The sequence below is a fragment of the Neopsephotus bourkii genome, unplaced genomic scaffold (assembly GCF_033783945.1).
Source record: "Neopsephotus bourkii isolate Nb327-2 ecotype Australia unplaced genomic scaffold, CSIRO-AGI_Nbou_v1 NB_1768, whole genome shotgun sequence".
NCBI classification, from domain to species: Eukaryota; Metazoa; Chordata; class Aves; order Psittaciformes; family Psittacidae; genus Neopsephotus; species Neopsephotus bourkii.
This window is the reverse complement of record NW_026902242.1, coordinates 2,312,679-2,327,107: the sequence shown is the minus strand read 5'-3', so window position 1 is coordinate 2,327,107 and position 14,429 is coordinate 2,312,679. Positions and strand designations below refer to the sequence as shown.

The following is a 14,429-nucleotide window of genomic DNA, read 5'->3' as shown; positions in this document are numbered from 1 at the left end:
GCAAGGTCAATTAAGACTAGTTACATTTTGCAAAAGCTTTCCACTCAGTGAATAACTCCATTTAAAGCTGTCAGAACTGTCTACAGTGACAGTAAACATTTTGTGTGTTTCTGGAAAAAATTCCAACTCTGTTTCGCCCCTGCTCATATTTACTTCCTAAGAGTGAAGCTGACTGAAATAATTATATGTATACATGCACTTGTACACTGCACACAGCTCATGAAAATACACGGCATTTCTGGCAGCTAGAATACTCACAACTCCCGTGTTTTTCAAATGTGGCATCTGATGGTGCTCAGCATCAGTGAAATCATAAATGCACACAGGAAGAACAGTTACAATTAAACAAACTCACACTGCTATCATTTTACAGTTTAACTTCATTGAGCATGCTGGTTATTCAAATAGCAGTGTGATAGGTTCCTTTAAATGCTTGACATAAATGAGTGGACAGCAAAAATGAATGTGCTCCTGCAAAGTGCCTCCCTCGTATTTAGAACAATGCATGCCATTTAGCTGTAAATGCTCCTTGAGTAGCTGACTTATCCAGCACAACCATTAATGTGCAGTAAATCTAGTAATACGTGACTGATTACTCACCTCATCAACTTGAGGATCTTGAGCCTGAGCAGCATTGGGCACTGGGGAATCACAGTCTGGGCTATAATGCTCACAATAGTCATATGCAGCTCTGGGGTCAGCTATAATCAACAGCTGCTGGATCTCACCCTGCAGGAAAGCATATGCAGATTAAATAACAAAACCAAAGATTGCCTGGAGTTCATCAGAAGTACAGAGTTTTCATTCAGAAAGCAAAACTAGGTACTTAATATTATATGAATATCTGTGTTTATAAATAACACATATACTTACTTTCTGCTGCTATTCTGGAAAACAACTATTGTTCACATGGCAAACCAATGCAAACTAATACTGAATGGACAAGAGGCAAACTTCAGGCTTAAAATGCTGTCTGGTTTGGAAAGGAGAGGGTGGGAAGGTGTAACTCCTGCTCTGTCATTCTCATGCTGTTTGTTTACTTCTTCACTGGGAACCAGTCTAAATTCCTAAGATTTAATTCAGGGCACTTCCTATTACCAGCATGCAGCTCAGCATGCAAGTGATCAACAGCATTAATGCTGAGAGTTTGCATCACATCTGTATTCTCAAAGAAGGAGAAAATGAAATAAAAAATGCTGTACTAAAGACACAATTATTGGAATAAAAAACAAGTAAGGAAGCACTGTGTAAATACACACTATAGAACGTGTTGAAATAAAAATTTTAACAGCTAACAAATGTTATTTTCACCTCTGTTCCCATATATCATGCATAAAACAAACATCACAGTAAAAAGACCCACTATTCTGGATAATAAAAATGTCTCTGCTGAGATCCCCTACAGAGACCTGGTATGTTTATCATTTTCCACAGAAAGCTGTCTGGTATCCAGTGTATTTCTTAACATAGTGGTACCATTTAAACTGCATTAGGTAAATTCCTGCCAACATTTCCACTATAAATTTCCTCATTCAGGAGCTTCTTATGCCGCCATAAAAATAAGACTGTTGAAAATTGGCACATGTTCTTGGTCAAAACCCATTAACTTCAGTCCCTCACTATTTTGCCAGGAGGGGGGATTTTTAAGCTTTTATATACCTCTACCGAAATCTTGTTTTTTGTCAAAAATGAGGGCAAACGTGTAAGTTCTTTGTTAGTATACCTGTGCATGTTTTGTCTTTACAGAAAAAAATACCTTAAGGGATAGAAATGTACATCTGGGAAAATTCGTAAGTATCTCAGTATTTCCAAAATGGCTTTACATCTCTCAGAACAGTAGCCTTTAACAAATTAACAAAATTGAGGAATATATTAAAATAGCAAAGAAGAATTTGTAACACTCCTTCCTTTCAAAAAGAAAAAGCACACAAAGCAGCAGAACACCCTCAAACTGACAAAATAAACGGATCTTCTGCAATTTGTCTAGTTCTATTTTTTTTTTACTAACTTAAGACATAATGGCTATATATTGAATTTTTTTACAATATTCTCAACTCATTTTACTCGATAGACTCATGCGTGTCTCAGATTAATTTAGAGTTGGAATATATATATATATATATATATATATATATGAGCTTCCAGAAATACTACCAGTGCAGCAGTTTGCTGCTACACATACACAGAATTCCCCCCTTTGATCCCTTACACGACTCCCTCCACAGGTGGAGTGCTTTGGGAGGTTTTGTACAGTCACTGTCAGCCTGGGCTATGCATCTGCCATCTCAAGCAAAGTGTTTTCCGAAGTGTTCTGCCCTCCTTCTTCAACCAGACAAATTAAAGCTAACTGAAGCGGACGAATAAGTCAGAGAGAATTAGTAACTGAAAGACAAAGAGGTAACTCTTTTGAAGTAACCATTGGAGATGTATGTGTAGAACCCTTGTTCTCACCCTGATGAGCTCAGGCATTCTGAAATGCCCACATGAATCACCATGTGCCAGCACCAGTGTGCCAGCTAGTGTGAGTAATCACAGAATGGTTTGTGTTGGCAAGTACCTTAAGATCATCCAGTTCCAACCAGGGATGCCTCACCAAAACTGCTCTTGAAACTACTGCTGCTTAGTATGATACGCTAAGAGAACCCAGGTCGGGGGATATAGCCAGTATTCTGCAGATGGCTTTGTGCTGATATTGAGTGCCATGGAATTTTGGCACTGGGTTTTGTCGGATTGTGTTTGCAAGAAGCACTCAGCATGCTGTTACCATTTGGCTTAGATGTCCCTAAATTGGTTAAAGCTGTTCCTGATCCACTGACTGTACTTTCCAGCCCCGCCTGTCTGCCTGTCATGGGTCCACATAGAGGGAAGCCCACAGAAGTCTTTCACAGCACACATAAATTGCTACTGGCTATTAATGTGTAAGAACTGAGGAACCTAACTTATGCTACATTTGCCATCTCAAATGTTAATTTTCCTCTTTTTCCTTCAACATCTGCTATAAAAATATTTCCAGTAAATTAGTGGGGGGGGTGTTTGTTCGTTTGTTTGTTTAATTATTTTGGGGGTTTTATTTTTATTTATTGGTCTTTGCTAATTTGGCTTCTTTGACCATTTGTCTGGGATGCATTGGCAGTGTTGTTTCACTAACCAGTGAAGAGCTTTCAGATTAGGTCAATCATCTCCGGACATGAAATTATTTCATTAGATTAATTAGCAGATTTCATTATTGTGATTTAGCTATCATTCTAAGGCATCTGTTGGACAAACCTATACTCTTTGAGAATCTTCCACAAAATTACTTCAGTCTTCACAGTACAAGTTAAAACTGCTTGACTGAAATAGAATCTTTTTTAAGTTCTTTGTGAATAACCTACAAATACTTAATCTGGCCATACTTCACAATCTGGCATCATAAATCAAGCACTTAATGATCTGCCTGCACAAGTCCCAAAACTTTAAATGAAAATAGGAATAAATGGAGTCATGGGCTATTAACAATTCTAACAGTTGGTCTCTAAAACAGCATATGTGCATAATGTAATAAGAAAATTGTACAGTAAAAGGAAGTCTCACAGGATAAGAATTATGAAAGCAAGAAAGGCAGAGCAAAGATGGGGAAGGAGACAGCAGAACAGAGTAAAATTTAGAAATACACGCAAGTACCCTTGAAGTAGTCCCAAAAGTGCATATAGGAAAAAAAAAACAACCCAAAAGCTAGCTGTCTATCTAGATTAGTTTTGTTTCTTTCTCTATGAAGTATTTCTTTCTCTAGGAAAGACTTTTCAGGCAATTTCTAAAAGTTGAGAGATGATATATAGGGCGTTATACAAGCCAAATGTTTGATGTTTCTGATAAGCCATGCTTCCACAGTAATTTGATGTCTGAGATAAGGGGAAGACAGTAGAAAGCAGAAGCAGAGAACCTGTGGTGAGGTCAAACAGATCTTCACGGCTACTTTTTCAACTTATTACTTGTAACAATGTGCATGTTTAACTTGTCCCCATAAGTGCTAAAAGCCTATTTAACCCTTAAGTGCAAATACCTGCTGCTTTCTAACATATTTTCCATCCTGAATAACACTTAACACAATGTATTTTAAACAGTGTTTAGTGTTTATCAGATATTTAACATTACTTGCATATTAGGAATGAGAAAACTGAGAGCTGGGTCTCTGCCTTAGCTGCCCAGAGGTGAAGAACATTCAGCAAGGTATTCAAGCACATCTAACATTAAACATACAGGTACAGCTTGTAAGTAAACTGGATCAATATGGAGTCTTAATATTTAGTTTAGATCATAAATACTTTATTGAAATAGACACTAAGTTGTGTCAAAGCTAACACAACTCACAAAGTCAACGATTAGTTGAATAATTCATCACAATATGGAAAAAGAACAGTTAAAGTGTCTGAAGAATGTTTTAATTCCTCTGTATTTGGGGAATGCACTTATAATTAAAATCAGAAGCTTCTGAATCAGCCTCTTGGTTGTATGAAATAAAAGCTGTGTGAGAATCGTAAAATATCCTGCCCACCAGTTATGCCTAGCATGAAAACATGGTGCAGAGGGATTACTTCAGTAGTGTTGTCCTAAAACATAGTCTACAAAACAAAGTACTCTTTGCAGAATCCTCCAAGACTATTAGGAATTTATTAGATCTGAGGAAACATTTGCTGCTTTGTGGCATGCCACAGCAAATGTGGAGAACCAGGCTACAGAGCTACAATAAGAATATGCTCAAATCACCCGAAAGCGTGCCTATTGCAACACCTACACATATATTCACTCAAAAACTAACTGTTCCACAGCAAGAAACAGCCCAGCTAAGAATGAGAATTCTGTGGGGAATTTTAAATTCCTCTGTGACCCTCACAGACATTCCACATTTCTTATTCTAGAATGATTTATCTAGTGTCATTTTAGAACAAGAAAGTTTATAAAGGAAGAAGTTCTTTACTGTGAGGGTAGTGAGGCTGGAACGGGTTGCCCAAAGAAGTGGTAAATGCTCCATCCCTGGCAGTGTTCAAGGCCTGGCTGGACAAAGCCTTGGGCAAAATGGTCTAGTGTGAGGTGTCCCTGCCCCTTGCAGGGGATTGGAACTGGATGATGTTAAGGTCCTTTCCAACCCAAACCATCCCATGATTCTGTTTAAAATTTTATAGTTTAGTTTTCTAGTTCTACAAGAACACCCAAACAGTTCATTTGTAGCAACATTTTGGGGATACCTCTTTCACAAGAGTCTTAATAAAACACTAACCCTGCCAGGTGAAAGGAACCTTTGTCCAGGTGAGCATTACTGGAGAAGCTCTGCAGGCCACTCTCCATAGAAGCAAACATCAGAAATTATTCAAAAGATTTAAAAAAAAAAAAAAAATAAATAATAATTCTAAGAACATGTGATCTTGGTAGTTGTTACAACTAGGATACTACAGAACAATGTGACTGGACTGGAGCTGAGAACTCCAGCTGTAGTTTCCTGCTGTAAAGTAGTGAGATTTCCAGGGATATTTCATTAAGAGAAAGTTCATTGCTCTTTTTCCAGCTTGACCAAAAAAAAAAAAAAAAAAAAGGTGAAAGATACTTCAGCAATTACTTAAATGTCTAATTTATATATTAGAGGTTCAGAAAGACTTTCCACAAGCAGAGTGGGAAGGTTAGTATTAGCAAAATACTATCCTTCCAATTCATATTCTGCATAGAATTAGTACCTCTTATGTGGGTTATAATAGTAATTAGATTTTAAAGATGACTACCTAAATGGTGATAAAAGCCTAACAAAACTAGTGCTTGGCATTACAGCAGCTCAGGATAACATAAAGATCTTTCATTTTCATATGATGCCTAAAGCCTAAGAATTACAGAGGTGACTCTTCAGTAACCCAGCAGAAACCCCAACCTGTGTATATGTGCCATTTGTGTTGTGACAGTACAACTATAGACTCCAAACAACAAAAGTCCAGACAGCCTAGACATTATTACTATAGAATTCAGAAAAACCTGCTGCAGAGTTCATTTAATCTTCCTGCAAAGATTTCAGGGATTGAAGAATTCCAGTGGCCTTTATTACAATATTCCATAACCCAGGCTATTGCATAATATAGTTACAGAAAGATATTTAGAGCCTGCCAAACTGAAGGACTGTAAAAGCAATAAATTGTGAAAACAGAATTCTGTACAGGTCAAAGTTTCCATAGAAATCAATGTATTTTTGATTCTTTAAAACCCCATGGTTATAAGAGTACATATTCTGCTTGGTTTAGAAACAGGTTGATATACCAATTACACATTTTAACCTTGGTTTACAGACCAAAGTCTACTGCAATTCTTTGCTGAGAGATTAGATTTTATTACAACGCCTGGATATACCATATGTGTGCATAACACATACATGCACACACATACACACGTGTAACCAAGCACATGTTATTTTCTTGGTAAAGGACCTGCAAATCTGTTATACTGTCATTAATCTTTGAAACTTCATTTACAGCTGTTGTTTAAAAATTAAACGTATTACACAGACTATTAAATGAACTGATCATAAATCCTGTCTGCAAAATTCTCCGGAGCTAATGTTTTAACAGGCAGCATTTTTTGAGTCCAGGTTGTATATTTTAAATGTAAATACAAATAATTTATTGAAAAGACCATTCCTTTTTTTCTTGGCAATATTGCTTGAAAATGAACTTGAATTCCAATGAATTACCAGAGATTTGCTTTCTTTTTCTTCCCCCTCCTTGATTCCAAAAATAAGGAAGGGAAACAAGGAAAACAGAATTACTTACTTTGGTTCATCAAGCATAAGTTTAGAAATACTGTAAGGAAACATTACTTTTTTAGTCTGACTGACACTAAACATCAAGTGGGCCACTAGCAATTACTAAAGGTGATGTATAACAGGAATCATTTTGGCTATGTCAACATTGGTTAGTGTTGCTGTTCAACAAGATAGTACGAAACAGAGGATACTGATGGTACATCATTCATGCTACCTGTCCTTGGAGGAGTTTTACTTCGGGCTAGCTTCAGTATTCTACCTATGCTGTAGAGCAATTCTAGTGAGGCTGTAAAAGCTCTACCCATTCTGCTCCTGCTACCTTCTTCGGGAAGTATGCACACGGATGGCCTTTCTGTACCTGCATACCAGCATCTTCCATGTTTACAGATATGCTGAGGGTTGGTTACTCACCTGAAAGGACTTCTAGATTAAATCAAAGTACTATCACTCTATCTTCAGCTGCTCACTCAGGTTATTTAAAGGAATGCCATGTTGTATAGAAGTGTAGGAATTATTTTTTCATGAAAACAGGTTGATGTCTATAACTGAAATCTAAACCCTTTATTAACAAGGATTACTGCAAGGATTTGATCTCATAAACTGTGCAGCTCTCATTGGCTTTAAATGAGTCATATACATCATGTTTTTTCTTGTTACACGCATTTACAGCACAGTGCCAAAAAAAAATCATTGTATCGGTCTGACATCAGGGAGTTTTGAAAGAAAAAGGTCTCTATAAGAAAATACTTCCATAAAGACCCTGTTAGTTATTAATTTATTATAAAATACTTATTATAAAAAGCTGTTGTATTGTTCACACCAGTAGTATTAAATGAGTGACAAATCCTTAAAGCTGGCAAACAATAAAAAGATCCCTGCTATTTACCAAACATTTAAACTACAAACGTATTTCAATTGATATAATTCAAAACTATTTTACTAGGTGCCATGTACCAACATCTGCAGCATCTATTTTTCCCCTTTTTTTCTTTTTGCATGCTGTTTTAAGGAATTCTCTTCTTCACAACAAGCACTTATAAACAAGCCCTTCGCACACTATGCATTTGAAAGCACAGAAGAGCTTAATTTAAAATGAGATATGAGAAAATTTGAGATATACTGGGTCAGTCTTTCATAAACAAGCATTTACAAATTAGTCCCACTGATATCAATAGATCCACTTCAGTGAGTGAGTGTTTAGCAGTGTAACTGAAGGTCTCCTAATATATATATATATATATATATAACACATATTCTTGTGTTAGCGACAGACAAAGGTGGGCCTAGAAAACAGTAGTTAATATTAAGAACAGAAGAGGAAAAGAAAAGAAAAAAAAAAGAAATAGCCAAGAATTTCATTTGTATTGTTGCATGACAAAATTAAAATAAGAGTTAGAAACAAAGAAGCTTATTTGACCCACTGTGATTTAACACTTTTAAAATAAATGTGACTATACTCCTCACACGAGCAGTACTTGTTCTGAGGCTTCTAAATGAATTTTTCACATGACTATATTAGAGCAATATGACTGAAGAAGTAATTTTTTTTTTCAAAGATACAATGAAGTTGTCAGGAGGTCAGAATAATGTCACGTTAATAATATCTATTTCTGACTCGTGTGTATGCAGGAATTCATAGGTGTTCAGATGTACCCTAAAGGAACAGGAACATATGAGGAACATATGATGTATCTAAATTAGGTTTACAGCACTGATTATGGCAGTCCTACCTTCTGCTTTCAACAGGAGTGAATCACCTTAATGATGCAACTCGTTTTTGTAAAGTTGTGTTATGCTGTATTAATGTGTTCAGGACCAGAAGAAACCCTGGCACCTTCAAGCAGTAGATCACTGAAGCCTAAGGTTCCGTTATAGCAAATGAAAGTTTCATTTAGGCAAATGCTCTGACCACACCACCCAAGTTTTGGAAGGCAGATGCAGGGACTGTGAGAATGAGGACCCTGGGCCCACTGCAGGAGAGGATGTGGTTCGAGACCATCTCAAAAACCTGAACGTGCACAAGTCCATGGGACCTGATGAAATCCATCCGCAGGTCCTGAAGGAGCAGGCGAATGAAGTTGCTAAGCTGCTGGCCATCATATTTGAAAAATCATAGCAGTCAGGTGAAGCTCCCGATGACTGGAAAAAGGGAAATATAACCCCCATTTTCAAGAAGGGGAAAATGGATGACCCGGGGAATTACAGACCAGTCAGTCTCACCTCTGTGCCTGGCAAAATCTTGGAGCAGATTCTCCTGGAAGGCATGTTAAGGCACATGAAAAACAACAAGGTGCTTGGTAACAGCCAGCATGGCTTCACTAAGGGGAAATCCTGCCTGACCAATTTGGTGGCCTTCTATGATGGGGATACAGAACTGATGGACAGCGGTAGAGCAGTTGATGTCATCTACCTGGACTTGTGCAAAGCGTTCGACACTGTCCCAGACGACATCCTTGTCTCTAAATTGGAGAGACATCAATTTTGAGAGGTGGACCACTTGGTGGATGAAGATGTGGCTGGATGGCTGCACACAAAGAGTTGTGGTCAATGGCTCAGTGTCCGGCTGGAGACCAGTAACGAGTGGTGTCCCTCAGGGATCGGTGCTGGGACCAGTTTTGTTCAGCATCTTTGTCGCTGACATGGACAGTGGGATTGAGTGCGCCCTCAGCAAGTTTGCCGATGACACCAAGCTGTGTGGTTTGGTTGATACGCTGGAGGGAAGGAATGCCATCCAGAGGGACCTGGACACGCTTGTGAGGTGGGCTGATGTCAACCTTAAGAAGTCTAACCGTGCCAAGTGCAAGGTCCTACACCTGGGTCAGAGCAATCCCAGGCACAGCTACAGGTTGGGCAGAGAAGAGGTTCAGAGCAGCCCTGTGGAGAAGGACTGGGGGTGCTGGTCGATGATAAAATGAACATGAGCCAGTTTCAGTGTGCACTCGCACCCCAGAAAGCCAACCGTATCCTGGCCTGCATCAACAGGAGCATGACCAGCAGGTAGAAGGAGATGATCCTACTCCTCTACTCTGCTCTTGTGAGACCTCACTTGGAGTATCGTGTGCAGTTCAGGTTTCCTCAACATAAAAAGGACATGGAACTGTTGGAACAAGTCCAGAGGAGGGCCACGAGGATGATCAGGGGACTGGAGCACCTCCCGTATGAGGACAGTCTAAGAAAATGGGCTGTCCAGCTTGGAGAAGAGAAGGCTGCGTGAAGACCTCATAGCAGTCTTCCAGTATCTGAAGGGGGGTTATAGGGATGCTGGGGATGGGCTATTCACTAGGGACTGTAGTGATAGGACAAGGGGTAATGGGTTAAAACTTAAACAGGGGACGTTAAGACTGGATATAAGGAAGTTCTTTACTGTAAGGGTGGTGAGGCACTGGAATGGGTTGCCCAAGGAGGTTGTGAATGCTCCATCCCTGGTGGTGTTCAAAGCCACTGCTCTATGATTCTGTGATTATGGTTACTACAGGTACATTTTTTTCCACATTTTGAATTTGCATTCAGTTTGAGGAGCCTGAAGAGTGCTCCACAGTTCCTGTGATCAAATCACTGGCTTATTATGACTAAAACCATCATTATTACCCAAGATAAAACAGCTCAAGTGATGCATGGATACAATATTAATCCTTCTGACAGTCTGTGCTGCGAATTCCAACAGGACACTATACACTCGGGTATTTTTATGTGCTTCTTACATTTAAGCTAATAAAGGTACTAATGTCACATGGAAATTCTCTCACAGACAGAACAACTGATTTTATGTCTTAAATATTTAACATTGAATATTTAAATTTTATGTCATGGCTCAATAAGATCATTTCTGGAATTCCTTGCACATAGAATAAGACACATTTTGCTATCTGTTTCTTTAATGCCTGTTGCAGTCTCAAGAGAATCAGGGTTCATAACATTACCAAGGACAGCCTCGGAACACCAAACATCACTCTGTACTACCGTGAATGAAATAAACAGAACATTTAAGGCACAACCAGAGGACTCTCAAGCACAAGGCAAATTTCAGGGAACAGCCCCCAAACTCTACCAGCAGTAAATAAAGGATGGATAAAATCTTGTGAATGAAAGAAAAAGAATGCTGTTTAGGGAGTAGAGAAACATCAGGCACACTCAAAAAGAATTAGATTATGTTTGGCTTGGCTAGACTTTGAAGGACACATAGCATTAAAATCACATACAGCACAGTACTTCGTGTAAGCTTTGAGGGACATCATAATTTCAACATGCACATTTCTAGCTAAAGATTCAAATAAGTCAGCATAAATGCAAAGATACCCATGGTGGCTGTACAGCAAAAGACAAACTAGAAACCTATTCTAACAGAAAACATTGTAAGCTAATTTAAGAGACTTCAGACTAAATCTAAACCCCCAGGCATTACAAGAACATCCTTACAATAACATAACCAATTTCTCTGAACAAAGCAAGAGAAAAGGGGGCAATCAGTTAAGTAATCTAATCTAATCACTGAAGGAATAGAGAAATGTACAGCGATGTTACAAATGATAGAAATGTTGCTGTGTTTAGTGCAGAGTGTTCAGATGTAGCCTGTAAACGGACTTCACACAGAGCTGCACAATTTATTATTTCTTTTCCAAGTCAAAAGCCATCTTTCTTCTTAGGGTGTCTCAGCTGGAACTGAAGCACTGACTTGCCACATCAATGTAGATTTCAGAAAAAAAAATTGACAGAGAATCACTAGCTTCTTTTTATGTTCTTCAACATATGACAAAACCCCACAAAGTATTTTTATTTAAGTCATTCTAGCAAGTTCTAGCAAAGTTATACTCATTCTAGCAACGTTATATCTTCATGTCTGTTGACTTCACATAATTGAATATAGGGTTATTTTGAGAGTTTCTTCAATCAATCTGGTAAATCTGATTTTTAGTACCAATATCAACTTGTTAAGCAACCTTACTGACTCTTCCAACAGTTGCTAACCAAAAAATACTTGCATTCTACCACACCTCATCTCTTCTCCTCTATAGGGCTTGAAAGGGCAGAGAGAATTGTATATACAACTGCAAAATGGATGGATCCAGGAAACTATCCCTGAGGAGGAACTGCTAGAACTGGAATTATTTCTCCATAAATAGTTACTCTTCTAATGACTCGAAGTTTCATCTTTCTTTCTCAGGGGCTAATAACTTTTGTGACAGAAGAATGACATAGCAGGAAATCTCCAGAGCTATCATTTTATTCACTCCTTAGCCTATGCTCCCTCTGTATTCCCATGCGAATGGACTTAAATTGCTCTTTAACAAAATTTCTTTCTGAGGATTTTCATCAGCCACTACGCTTATTTTCAAACAGCTCAGTATAATCATTTCAGCACCTCTGAAACTCCAGACAAGGCTTTTTCTTTAGCAATTGCACTGACTAAAACAAACTAAATGTTAATGTTTAGTTATTGCACAGTTCCTTCTAAGACAACTTTTAAAATGGTTACAAACTTTGCAAGAACAAACCAGGGCCTGTTGCCTTAGTTTCTATTAGAATCTAAAATCACTTCCAAAACACTAACAAAATCCCAGTTTATCTACTTTTTTTGAGGTTTTTGCTAAATTATTTTTACTTATGCATACGAACACTGCACATATTTTGACAAACATACGTATTGTGGGACTTGGTTTCTGACCTACGAAAGAAATACAAGGGAAAATTGAAAGTAATTATCCCAAGTGGAGACAAAAATCCTTGTCACACCTGAGATGAGGCAACTCTGGAATTCACCTTCAAATGGAAAATAACTTCCCTCAGATATGCAAGCTCTATTGGGGACCACAAGTAAATTAGGCTGTGAATATCACACAACACACTAGTCAATCCATTTAATCATGCCAGAAATTTCCCCATTCAAAAGGCTCATCATGACCATGGATATGAAAGATAACAAAGCCACAGTGCTAACACTCAGAATTCATATTTCCTCTCTTGATACCCACGCTGCTTCTCAAGGATATACTCTGCTTAAAGATAGGATTACAACCCTGGATGTTTATGGGGCACAGATGTTCTGTATATGAAGTAAGCTAACTACTGATCTGTATTTTCTTATTTTTCAGCTTTAACTTAAATTTGACTGTTTTGACTGTTGTATAACAATATCCTAGAAGAAACTCAATATTGAATATTTAGAGAAGCTTCATTATTAGTCTGTAAAAATAATCGTTGACATAAGGATTCTACCCAGACAGGCCTCATGATTGGCAGTCACATACTTCCTTAGAGGCATTTTACCCTTCCTATATGTACTTTTTGGCCAGTAAATGATGGAAACATATATGTCCTTATTGCCAAAGTATGTTCCAGTTACTGGAAAGAGTAGTAAGTGGGATAAACAATATAATGGATTCACATTACACACAAAACTTTCCAGGTCCTTCTCCCCCTCTCTCAGATACTGTTAACATGCACGAGTATCTGTAAATGTTTAAGAGACAGAAGTAAAATGATTCAGTATCGTATTACTCAACTTTTCCAGAATAATTCTCCTAAGTATCTCAGGTACCTCAGTATTAGGCAGAAAGAAGAAAAACATGCAAGCCTCTTCCAGAAACAGCAATCTGAAGGTCAGAAAAATGTGTTGTGTCTTCCAATAACAGAGACACTTCCTTGGTTTACTTTTCTTTCATTTCATCCTATCCTACCAGGTTCTATAAATCAAAGCTTCTACACTATACCAGCTTTTGCCCCTCACCCCCTCCCCCCCCCAAAAAAAAAAGAAAAAAGAAAAACAAGAAAAAAACCCCCACCCTCAAACATTCTGATTTTCATTAAACATTTCACTCAACACAAGATCGCTCAACTCCATTTGCTCAGTACAGATTTTTACCTCAAAAACTTCTTCATCCAAAATCCTGGTTCCAAAGACAGTGATGCCATTGGTGTCCACAACCGTTTTGTCACTTCTTTCAAGTGGTTTTGTAGATTTTTTGTTACAGTCAACAATCATCGTAACGCTTTTCTTCTCCACACTAATAGCTACTCGATGCCACCTATTAAAAACAACCCAAACAATTCTACTGTAATCTCTGATTTTAATAGGTCATTGTATTCTTACTGAACAGTTTATTGTAGATTGTGCATCAATCAAGTCACAGAATTTTAATGCCTCCATTTCCTCCTTTCATACATACACAAATGAAAACGATGTTTTATCTATTTACTGTATAACTTCTGTCACTTAGTACAAAAGAACAGTACAAAAGTTCTGTCCTTAGTATAAAGGAGTTTGAGCCATAGCTCATTGTGAATATCCCGTATAAGATGAAGTTCAAGCTTCTCTGAAGCTTTACCCAGAAAACATTTGTAAACTCAAATTAGGAGCAAATGAACTGTTTACATTTAATTAGATTGAGCATCTGACACCAGATTTGTTGTTTATGAATGTGCTTGATTGTTCAAATTACTTGAGGAATCACTTGTGCTAATATATTTAATCTAGCACCTTAGTCTTTGTTATTTGCATTTTAATATTTGTTTTCTGTGATCAATCACCAAATTATTACCATGTTCTTTTGCTTATTTGAATGTATCCCATAGCTATAGGCATTTTTCAAAGATGTACGACAGTTTCAACACATATACTTCTCCAGATACACATACTTACAAAATCCTTGCCACT

At 37.8% G+C, this 14,429-nt stretch overlaps 1 protein-coding gene across 15 annotated transcripts in view; it reads right to left on the bottom strand.

The window, feature by feature from the left end:
* LOC133225979 (collagen alpha-1(XI) chain) overlaps positions 1-14,429 on the bottom strand; it is a 462,534-nt gene that overhangs the window by 120,077 nt on the left and 328,028 nt on the right. For 7 of the 15 annotated variants that reach the window (XM_061378994.1, XM_061378998.1, XM_061378995.1 and 4 more), the window contains exons 4-5: positions 13,638-13,800; positions 601-729 (exon numbers count right to left, since the gene is read on the bottom strand). The exons of the other annotated variants lie outside the window; for them this stretch is intronic. In XM_061378994.1, coding sequence (XP_061234978.1) covers positions 601-729; positions 13,638-13,800 — 292 coding nt within the window. The remainder of the gene's footprint in view (positions 1-600; positions 730-13,637; positions 13,801-14,429) is intronic. 15 annotated transcript variants of the gene reach the window in all.